The 12,129-nt window shown below is 42.1% G+C and overlaps 1 protein-coding gene across 11 annotated transcripts in view; it reads left to right on the forward strand.

The window, feature by feature from the left end:
- CHD5 (chromodomain helicase DNA binding protein 5) overlaps positions 1–12,129 on the forward strand; it is a 133,781-nt gene that overhangs the window by 82,616 nt on the left and 39,036 nt on the right. For all 11 annotated transcript variants that reach the window (XM_075279768.1, XM_075279777.1, XM_075279778.1 and 8 more), the window contains exons 19-23: positions 319–460; positions 1,922–2,053; positions 3,300–3,417; positions 7,199–7,323; positions 9,031–9,262. In XM_075279768.1, the coding sequence (XP_075135869.1) occupies positions 319–460; positions 1,922–2,053; positions 3,300–3,417; positions 7,199–7,323; positions 9,031–9,262 (749 nt within the window). The remainder of the gene's footprint in view (positions 1–318; positions 461–1,921; positions 2,054–3,299; positions 3,418–7,198; positions 7,324–9,030; positions 9,263–12,129) is intronic.

Here is a 12,129-nt window from a genome sequence, read left to right on the forward strand (position 1 = left end):
TATGTACCATATAACCCAAAGGCATTTTTGAAAAGGTTAAAAAGGTTGCAAAATTAGTAAAAACACACCAAAAAAGCAGTGATAAATCTGTCCTCATATATTTAATTTATGAGATGTTTATATAGTAAAAACTTATTTTCCAGATTTTTTATTTCATATTACTTACTTACATTAAAGGGGTGCACCGATAATGAGTTTTGCTGCAAATTTTCAGTGAAGTCTGTAGTTGATAAACTATTACATCTAATTGTATCCCACTCCTTTCATCTTTACCTCTTTCCATTGATGATTTTTTTTATTTTTGTGATTTTGATCTAGGAAGTATTATAAGTTCATTTTAACCAGAAATTTTGAAGCCTTGAATTCCAAAGGAGGTGGGAACCAAGTCTCCTTGCTGAATATCATGATGGACTTGAAGAAGTGCTGCAACCATCCGTACCTCTTTCCTGTTGCTGCTGTGGTAAGATTGGCACTGGCGGCCATATTTGCAGTGGGATTCACGTCTTGGAGGAAAACTGATGCTCTATTCACATGTGTTATAGCTATATGTAGGATATCGGTGGGATTTTTTTGTATACTGTATATTTTACCCAGTATTTTGTTGTTTTACATGTAATGGTGACTTTTGTCTTCCTATACTATTTCTTTGTGATCTCATAAGGGTATGTTCATGTGCCCATTGTATCCCTTGTCTAACCTCATAGGCATATCTGATAAAAGTTTAATTCTCAGAGCCACATGTACTATTAATTATCATTATTCATATTTCGTCCTCTTAAAGTTACAGGCCTCAGTCTGGGGCCGTGATGACTTCTAATAATTATTGCTGCACTGCACCAAGGCCTCGGTATTGAAGGGTCATTCGTCATATTCCATTAACAGTGAGCTCAGCCTTGTGCCTGATGCAGTCAATGTGTGTTGTAGCTGCAATGGCTGGGTGATCCTTTAACAGAGTTTGATCGATTAATCCAATAGCGTAGACTAATACTGCAGATGCATTGCATGGCATCTCTATACAGTGAAGAATAATATCAGTGCACCAATGGGGAGACAATATTAGAGGCTTTTGCTAAAAAAAATATCCCTACAGAACCATACGCATTGAAATATCCTTAGATTATAAAAAACACCCAGTGCATTAGACTGTCTATGTACTGTCAAATGTGTCATATGATCTTGACATTGAGCAACAAGGTTATACGCCATAAGTATCGAGAGCATGTCATTCATCCGTTGCATGGTTCACCTCCTTTAGTTAGCATATTGATGTGTCCTGGATGGCACATTTCCTATACCATAAGCTCACAACTTATAGTATCTATGCGGGGTACCAATGTGCTCATGCTGGACCCCACACAGATGAGGTGTTCTGGCAGCCTCTATTCGCCGAAATCCAGTTTACTGTATGGGGTGCAGGTGCCTTCTGCTACTATTCAAGTATAGCATAGCAGTGGGTTCGGGGAATTGCAGCATCACTCCTATTACTTGAATAGGACCAGCCTGCAGGCACCCCGTCCATATTTGGCTCCTGAACAGCTGATCTATACGTGATTCAGGTGTTGGACCTCCACAGATCACATAATGATGACCTGTTTGTGGGTAGGTCATCAGTACGAGAAATCCATTCGGGGCTGGAAAACCCGCACATTCTGTGATCATAGCCTTGTGGGTATTTTTATGTCATTTGAGTAGGGGATGCTTGGTTTAAAAACTTGAGGTACCCTAACCTTTGGCATTTATGACTGTTGCTTGAATGGATGGCATGATGGTGCATGGTGAAAGTCATAGGGATACATTATATAGGACCAACCATATGACTGTACAGAGATATGAGTCTACCAGCCCTGTCTATAATATGTTTGGTTGACATGAGATTATTTATCTATTTCCAACCTCCTTTAATATCTGTGTTTTCATATAGGAGGCTCCAGTGTTGCCAAATGGATCTTATGATGGAAGTTCCTTAGTAAAATCTTCGGGAAAATTGATGCTGCTACAAAAGATGCTAAAAAAGTTAAAAGACGAAGGACACAGAGTTCTAATTTTTTCTCAGGTATTTTTAGCAGAATTCTCGGCAGCCGTTATAGGATGATGGAATGATGTATGACGCTGGTCAGATCACTCATTGATCTGCATTAAGAACTAAATTGACTTTAAAGGGAACCTGTCAGCAGTTTGATGCTCCCTTTAAGGCTCCCTTATTACAAAGAACTACGTTTAACCCACAAACTCTGACGTCAGAGAAAATATGGGGGGAGGGGCAGGGTTTTATTAGGGTCGGATGTTTAGATGCCAGTCTTAATTTGAAGTGTGCTGAAGAAAGATGTTCCAAACTTATTACAAGACTCGCCACTTAATAAATTTGGCACCTGTTTTGGCAGTCCCTGTGCCTGAAAAGCAAATCTGTGCCAGTTCTGAGCTGACATAGATCTGTGCTTTATTTAAACCCAGTCTATGCCCCTTTCTCCATTTTTTGTGACCTCAGTGGCTGAAAATTCGATGGCATTAAAAGTGTAACAATGGGCATGCTGTAAAGCATTATTTCCATCTCAGCCTTTCATGGTTGAGGTTAGGTTCACATTTGCACTGTATTCTCCGACGTTCGTATCCGCCGTGGGATCCCAACAATGGAGAGAGCCCATCGGCTAAAACAGCGGCTGCTCACGGATTTCTCTGTGTGCCAATTTTCGATGGAATCTGAGAAACAGATGTGAACGAAGCCTGAGATGGGAATAACCTTGTCTCCGTCTTCCGAAACAGGTGATTGCAGCCGAGAAAAGTCCGTGAGTAGCCGCTGAGTTAGCGAGTGGGCTTTCTGTCTTTGGGGTCCCACAATGGAGAGCCTGTCTGCTAAAACAGCGGCTACTTGCGGACTTTTCTCTGCGCTGATTCTTGGTGAAATCTGCAATGGAGCCTCTTACAGAGACTCCAGCACAGATGTGAAGGAAGCCTGAGATGGGAATAGACTTGTCTCTGTCTCCCGGAGGTGGTCGGGAATTATGAAACAGGCTATCGCAACTGTTCTACACTGTTTCCGTAACATGCATAGAACTAAATATCAGTTAAAGAAATAGTGTAGCACAGCGATCTGTGTCGTCTCCATAACTTGTCAAAACAATTTACAGACGACTGTCTTGCCCATGTTTGACCAAGATTGGAATACCCCTTTAAGTAAATATGTAATATAGTCATTAAATTCCAAAGTGGATGAAGGGAGATGCAATCAACTTGTGTCGATGATACTGTATATCTGGCATTGTATATCTGTATGTATGTACTGACATGATTTACTTTTACAGATGACTAAAATGCTGGATTTACTTGAAGACTTTCTTGAGTATGAAGGCTATAAGTACGAGCGGATAGATGGAGGAATTACAGGAGGGCTGCGTCAGGAAGCAATTGATAGGTTTAATGGTACTACTTTGTTACTTAGATCAAGTCTCTGAATTATCGATGCACCAGGTAGTATTGGATTGTTATTAGGGTACTTTCACAGTACTGTTATTATAGTCCGTTGCTCTCATCTGTCATAAAATGAGAGCAATGGACATAAACAGCAACAGAGTGACTGATACAGATGGAGCACCATCCGGCTGCATTTATTCTAATGTAAAAGTCATGGCAGAAGCTTTCTTGCCTCATGTTCGTGTACTTTAATGGCGGAAGTTTTCTTGCCTCTTGTTCGTGTACTTTTCTAATGGAAAAAAGTTGTATCAGCAGGGAAACAAAGTAAGCAAACATGACGAAAGAAAGCTTCTGCCATGTTCTTTACATTAGAGCGAATGCAGACGGATGGTGCTCCAACTGCGTCAGTCACTATCACTCTTTATATCTGTTGCTCTCCTTCTATGAACAATGAGAGCAACAGCCTATAATAAAGGTGGCGTGAATACACCCATATACTTGTCAGCCTATAATAAAGGTGGCGTGAATACACCCATATACTTGTCAGCCTATAATAAAGGTGGCGTGAATACACCCATATACTTGTAAGTAATGCAAAAGCCGTTTGCCCTCTTCTATTTATAGTTGTAAAAAAGGTAGGGGAGGGTCTGTTCACATACCATTAGCTGAAATAGTAGGGTTTATTATTATTGTGTACACTCACATGACTACAAAGGAATGACTTTCCTAATGTCACAAAAATAAGGTGTGTTTAGTTGGCCCACCCTTTGAAATGGTCCGTATACTGTTTTTAATTAACACAGCCTTCCAGTAATAAGCTGACGATGACCTACTGCTGAAACAGCCATCAGAAATCTGCTGGAGAACATATAATCCAGTGTTGAATTCTACCACAGTGACACCACAGGACAAATAAAGCATTGCATGTTGTCCATTGTAATCAGTGGACATCACTGTGATGAATGGACAACCTGGATCCTCCAGCAAGTGAGGCGCTCTTTTGATGCTTTCTTCTGTGGCTAATTGATAGACCTCTCTAAAAATTCTCTAATAACAGTTTTTGCAAAGAGCTTTCTAAAATACATCTGACTAGTGGAGGAGCCTGAAGATCTCCTAACATCTCTGATAGACTGGCACTAAGGACTACTACCGAGACTATTGGTCATAAGAAGGGAAGCGACAATTGTGTTGAGCACGTTCCTTTCTTTTCCTAGTTTGTCATGTAGAATATGTTTACAACTATTACAATACTGCCACTTTTAGGCAAGAACTTAATGGAGGAAGAATTTTTAGGAACTTGCTTGAGTAGGTCTTTAAATGGGTTTTCCAAGAATTATATATTGATGACCTATTCTTAGGATAGGTAATCAATATCTGATCATGAGGGTCTGAATTTTGGGATCACCAAAAATTAGCTGCTGGAAGTGTCAGCATCACATCATCACTCGGGTGAACACTACTTTCCCATCACAAGTCAGTGATGTCATATTAATTTGTCACATGGCCTGTTTGCAGGTCAGTCCTGCTAAAATGAATGGGGCTCAGCTGCAGTACCAATCACAACCCCTGTGCGAGGTACAACACTGTGCTTGGTATACAATAAAGAGGTCACAGCTGCAGTCTGTTCAATCGGCTGGAATGTGGGGATCTGAGATGTCGGATAGGCCATCAATATGTAACTCCTGGAAAACCCCTTTAAATTTAAAGAGTAGTGTCTACGTTTTCATAGGAAGCAGAAAAGCATTTGCAGAACGAATGATGTTGATTTCTAAATTCACAAACTACTAAGTTGCCTCAAGAGTTCACACTAGGTCAGTGGTAAAGAATATCAAATAGGCTGCTGCTATTTTCATATAAAAATCAATAGAAATAAGTGCAACACAATCTTAATGTTGTTTGAGGCTTTTATATGATCTACTTAAGTCTTATCCCTTTTATCATGCTGTGCCCAGCAACATTTCCACTGCTACTTGGAAAAATATACCAAAACATTTGGTCTCAGCAAAAGACATGTAGTAATTCTAAGGACCCTTGAGCAACTTCTTTTTTTTTTTTTTTTTGGCAAGTACAGCTAATTTAGACTTATGTGAAATGTTCTTCGTCCAGCTCTCTTTTCCCTCTCTCAGGGACAAATCCCAGGAGTCAATTAAATAGCATCTAGCAAATCAGCAGCATGTGACCAAAGCCTTGTCATTAAAGAGAGTCTGCCATTGGCAAAACTCATTTTTAACTAAAGACATGTTTGAATAGCCTTTAAAAAGGTTATTCTACTCTTAGGGTATGTTCAGACAGAGTTCACACTGAATCCGCCTCAAAATCCCCTGCAAAATTGTCTCCTGTTCATTTCAGTGGGAGTCCTTTGCTTTTTCCCCCCCCTAACGATTTTTTCAGCTAGCGGGAAAAAGAAGCAACATGCCCTATCTTTTCGTGGTGTCCGCGGCTCGAGACACACTCCTGATTAGGCCCATTCATTCGGCCTAATCAGGAGCGGGATGCCGCGGTGGGATGCTGATACACTCCATCGGTATCCCGTTGCGGCTAGCTGCTCGGAGAAGTCACAGAGCGGAAAAGGTTTCCACCGTGTGAACTTACCCTTACTTTTCCTTCATGGATTCTCCCTGCCGTTTCTTCTAAAAATGCTTTCTTCTGTTATGCTTATGAGCCTCAGCGAGCACCGGGGGCATTCACCCAGCACTCTGAGCACTCCCTACGTCATCCCTGTACACCGCCCCTTTGATGCTTGTGCTCCGTCCCCTCCTCTTCGTTTAGCTAGTATAGTGTGGCGACAGAGGCCTTTGCTCGGCCCAAGTTCTGGAAAAGAAGAGGAGGGGACGGAGCACAAGCATCAAAGGGGTGGTGCGCAGGGATGACATGGGGGTGCTCAGAGCGCTGGGTGAACACCCCGGTGCTCGGTGAGGCTCATTAGCATGAGAAAAAAAAAGTTTTTAGAAGAAACAGTAGGCAGAATCCAAGAAGGAAAGGAAGGAATAGAACAGCCTTTTTAAAGGCTATTCCAGCGTGTCTTTAGTTAAAATGAGTTTTACCAATGATAGACTCCCTTTAAAGGGGATTTCTGGAACTTTTCAATTGATGACCCGTCCTTAGGTTAGATCATCAATTGATGATTTGTGGAGGGTCTGACAAATGGGACCCCCATGGATCAGCTGGTTGAATCATCTTCTCAAGCCATTGATATCACCTTCATTGGTCACATGGCTTAATTCGCAAAGCAGCTATTTTTGGTATAACTGGACTGAGCTGAGATATCAAAAAATAGCAGCTTAGCAAATGTAAGGGCACCTGGTAAGAAAGGACGAGGCTGCTGTGCTTAGCTGAGCGCTATAGTCTCCTCAAGGGTCGGTCATGCTCTTAGATGTCAGACTCCTGCTGATCTTGAATTGATGATGTATCCTAAGGATAGGTAATTGATCATAAAGCCTGGAAAACTCCTTTAAATTTATGAAAGCAGCCATATTTCTGTATTCCAGAGCATAAAATAAGTAGAAATGGTTTATCTATGTTTATTCAACTACTGTATGAGACTTCTGAAGTCTAGGGCTGCTTTCAGCTAAAAAATCGAATAGTTACCAGTCAGGCGACATTCACATTTGCGTCTGTGCAGACTCCGTCACAGTGTGCATCAAAAAATTGCAGTTTAAAAAGCACGGACACCCAATGGATCCCATTATAGTCAGTGAGGTCCGTAGTGTACTGTTGGTGTCTGCTTGTGAACATATCTTCACATTACATGTTCTCTATGAACTACTAAATTTCCTTTTTTCCCTTTTAGCTCCTGGTGCTCAGCAGTTTTGTTTTCTATTGTCTACTCGAGCTGGAGGATTGGGGATAAACTTAGCTACGGCTGACACTGTCATTATTTATGACTCAGACTGGAACCCACACAACGATATACAGGTCAATGAATGGATTATTACTTATTCTGTGGAAGGGATGATGACCTGGGGATGTTCTATAAATGGGGGATTGTGGGACTCATATATTGATGACGTAGCCGTAGGATTTCCTAGGGTCTGTTCTTGGTACTGCAGGTCAGCACCATTCACCTGAATGTGACTGAGCTGCTGTGCCATGTGATCGATGACTGTGATGTCATCTGTGCAGGGAAGAGGCTAAAATATTTGTGAGTGCCACGGTCCCTTCAGACAGCTGATTGGTGGGGGTCTCAGGAGTTGGACCTCCACTGATCATGTATTCAAATACATGAAAGTCATTTATATTAAGCCCCATATAACTGCATACATGAATGCGGGTGTTTTTTTTAAGACTAGCACCAAGTGTTTGTAAGGATAAGTTCACACAGGGTTTTTTGGTTGGAGGCTGCCTCAGGTTCCGGACCAAAATACGAGTAGTGCACCGGCATCCAGTCGTGCTCTCCACTCCGGATTAGGCCCAAATGAATGGACCTAGTTGGGAGGGAGTGTCTTCAGGCGGATTCGTGAGGCGACTCCATTTGAATAATGAGCATGCCGCTTCTTTTTTCCGGGAGCTGGAACAAATGGCTCCCAGAAAAAAAGAACTAACTGGTTCCCATTGATTTCAATGGGAGACGTTTTTTTGGTCAGGATATTGAGGCGGATACGGCCTCAAAATACTGACCAAAAAAAAACCCATGTGAACTTACCCTTAGGCTGGTCTTATACGACCGTAGATTAAGACCGCAAATGGTCCGCAATTGCGGGTTTTAAATTGCGGACCCACTGTTTTCTATTCAGCCTCTTACACCACCATAGATTTTGTCCGTGGTGTGGCGTGCCGTAACTGTGGTCCGGACAGTATACCGCATGTCCGTAATGGCCGTGTTTTTACGGCACGGACTGTCCCATACAAGTCTATGGGCTCATGCAGTTATGTGGATATACACTGAACATACATCAGTGTATATCCGCAATTGCGGATGTCAACATGTGTGTTTTGTGGTGTGTTTTGTTTTTTTGCGGATCCGCATAATACTGATACACACGGAACGTTGCGGATGCACTTTGCGGTTGGGCATGGACATCTGCGGAATGAGTTTTTAGAGTGAAATTTGTGTTGTGGTTCTGCAAATTGCGGACCGCAAAAACCACTACGGTTGTGTAAGACCAGCCTTAGAGTTTCCCCATAAGTGCCACACTGGTGTTATTTTTAGTTTATTGCTACTTGTTTGTTTTTTTTTTGTTTTTTATGAACACAGGAAATGCTGTAAGTATCAGTTTTTCCTTTATACTTTTCCTTATTACGGTATTAGGATCCCGTTCTGGCTTTGAGTAAAAAAAAATACACCAAACATTATCACAAGAGCAGCGTGTTTGATCCCAACCTAGTTCAGATTTACCTGGCACCCAGTAGACTGAAGGAGAATGTGTAATGTACCAATATTAAAAAATTTCCCATATTGTACCTAGAATTTTTTTTAAAATAACTTACAGCATCTGGTCCTTTGGTTAAACCTCCAACACATCCATAAAGTGGCACATGGGTCCCAAAAGTTCTGAATACTTGAGCCATATCCTATGTGCCAGTGATGAGTCTTCCATAACACATTCTTATTAAAAAAATAATGGAAAACACGTTGCATGAGGAATTTACTGAAGATGTTTAAGAAGACTCCTTTTTTTACAGGCTTTCAGCCGCGCTCACAGAATTGGACAGAATAAAAAAGTCATGATCTATCGATTTGTCACCAGAGCGTCTGTAGAGGAAAGGATTACCCAGGTAGCAAAGAGAAAAATGATGCTGACCCATCTAGTAGTACGGCCGGGTCTGGGCTCCAAATCTGGCTCCATGACTAAACAGGAACTGGACGATATCTTGAAGTTCGGAACAGAAGAGCTTTTCAAGGATGATGTTGAAGGTAATGAAACCACAATACATAAGTATTATAGTGTGTTTATTGATTTCATTTTACACTACCAATAAGTATTTGGACACCCTTATAAATGAAGATACCTGCGGTCGTGATGTACGTCACGCCTTGGTCCCAGTGCATGGTAAACTCAATGCCGATGCCTATTGCACTATTTTAGATAACAGTGTGCTTCCTACAATATGGCGGCTCTATGGGTCGGACCAATGTTACTTCCAGGATGACATCGCCAGCTGTCATGTAGTGAGGTCTACCATGGCTTGGTACAGTGACAATCAGGTTAACCGATTGGACTTGCCTGCCCAGAGCCCAGACTTGAACCCTATCAAGTTGGATCACCGAACTAAGTGGTGCAGCAGCCGTCCAAAATCAGTGAAAGAACTTACCTGTCTTCTCCAAGCCGAATGGAATAAAATCCCACTAGCCGTCATACAAGGACTTGTGGAAAGCCCCAGAGGGCTGAGGATGTAATTGCCGCTCGTGGAGGCTCTACCAACTACTGAATATGAATAAATGTAGTTTTTCTATTCTACCACAGGTGTCTAAATACTTATTGGTAGACAGTGTATTAAGGGGGACCTTGTGTGGCCCCCTCAGGTCTCAGGTGTGGGGCACCTTTTCTTAGAACTCTGTGCTGTGCTTTTTCCACTGTTATTTCTCCTGAAAATCTTGCAATACATAGGTTTGCATTCAGTGTTCTTTGTACTGATGACCTATCCACAGGATAGGTCATGATTATCTGATCAGTGGGGGTCCGACAACCAGACCCCTCACTGATTGCCACCAGAAGTTACTGCAGTGCACAGGCCAGAGGCAACTCTGCTCTTGTACAATTAGTAGGCACAGAGTGGCAGTATCTTGGCGCTACTGCTATTGGCTGCAGTTCTGTGCCTAATACTTGAATAGGAGTACAGCTGATCAGTGTGGGATCCTGTTGATCTTGTCATCAGTATATAAATCACTGTTGAGGTTGGAAAACCCCTTTAAAAACTGTGTTGCCATTCCCCTTGTCAATAGTGTGTGTCAGTTTACAATTTGGAACTGTCCTCACTGTTGGACTGAGCAGCAGCTTCTAGGGACACACCCCATTGACAAGGATGGTAGTACGTAGTTGTCAATTCATTCATTTACAGGAAGAGTTAAAAGAGGCACAAGGCAGCGTTCTAAGAACAGATTCTTCAGTATCGTTATTTTATGGGAAATGTAGATATTTATTAAATCAGATATTTTAGGCTAGGTGACAACTTTTTTTTAACCCCTTATTGCTAAATCATGTCCTTGTTTGTCAGGGAATGTGCATAATTATTGCATGGTGACGTACAAGGACATGGCGGTAATACTGTTACTAAAAGTCAAGCTCTTGCTGCAACATTGGTGATAACACTAATCTTGGCTGTTTAACTCCTTAGATGCCTTGGTTATGACTGTGGCAACTAAAGTGTTTATCAGGTTTGCCTGACACCCCTGAAGCAATCATGGACGGGGTTCAAGGGTTTCTATGGCAGATGGAGCCTTACAAACAATGGCCTCCGTGGCTAATAATACTCCTACCACATGGCTAATAATATACTCCTACCGGAGGCTGGGTCTTATAGAATGCCTGCCAATATTTTGCCAGTGGGCCTGATACCTATGTATTGTAGTCTGTTAGGGTGCATTCACACGGAGTAACGTGCCGCGTGATGTGGCACGTATACGCCGTGTGAGACTTTGAGCGCTGTATATGCTCCCATTGATTTCAATGGGAGCCTGGATCGTATACGCCGCGTTATTTTGCGGCCGCAAAATAACTCGGCGTATACGAGACTAACTCCCATTGAAATCAATGGGAGCGTATAAGGCGCTCAAAGTCTCACACGGCGTATACGTGCCACATCACGCGGCACGTTACTCCGTGTGAATGGACCCTTATTCTTATGATTATAGCCCCCTAGTGGTAAAGAAAAAAAGCTTGACTGCAAGTGTGCTGGGTGTCAGACTCCCACCAATCTGATATTAGTGACCTATTGCAAGGATAGCTCCTAGGTATCTCAATCATGGAAAACCCCTTTAGGCCGAGGCTTTTCCACAACATGGAGCCTCAGCCTGGTCACTAAGGGGTTAATCATTTGACCCATAACGGGGAGGGATTATCAGAACTGCCTAGCAACCAATCAGCTCGTAGCTGGAAAAAGAAAGGAAGAATCTGATAGGTTGTTGTCGACAACTCTCCTTACAAATCATAATTGAGGTAAGTGGACTTGTTGCTCATAGCAACCAAATGGGGGCTCATCTGTCATCTGATTGGTTACCATGAGCCACACTTTCTGCCCATTTATGAGAGTAAGTGAGGACCAAAGATGGAGGATCTGCCCATATCAAGCAGCCATAGAGGGTATCTGTCCCTAATCTCACAGGTCGTGGTGTTCTTGTAATATTAAGGAGGTGCCCTGTTATGGTTTATGGACGTCATACACGGGGGTTTCTTGACGGAATCCCATCTATGAGCGAGAAAATAGCCCTACATACCGGTATATTTCTCACTATGTGATTGGCTGCAGCAGGTCACGTGACACACATCAATGGTCTCCAAATTATTCCAGTCTCCAAATACAGCTTCACACAGGAGTCAGTTCACACTAGGGGAAAAGCTGCTTCAGATCTGTGAATTGCATTCTAATATATATTACTAGATTATTATATAATACTATGTAGGTGACAGATTCCTTTACAAGTAATTTCACGACTGAATTTCATCCTATCCTTGTGATATCACAGCCTTTGCTTGTAGCCATACCTCTTTGATGTCTTCCTTTAAACATGATATATATGACATGTTTTCCTATGTGTTTAATAATTGATCACGGAATAGAATT

The sequence above is a fragment of the Leptodactylus fuscus genome, chromosome 6 (assembly GCF_031893055.1).
Source record: "Leptodactylus fuscus isolate aLepFus1 chromosome 6, aLepFus1.hap2, whole genome shotgun sequence".
NCBI classification, from domain to species: Eukaryota; Metazoa; Chordata; class Amphibia; order Anura; family Leptodactylidae; genus Leptodactylus; species Leptodactylus fuscus.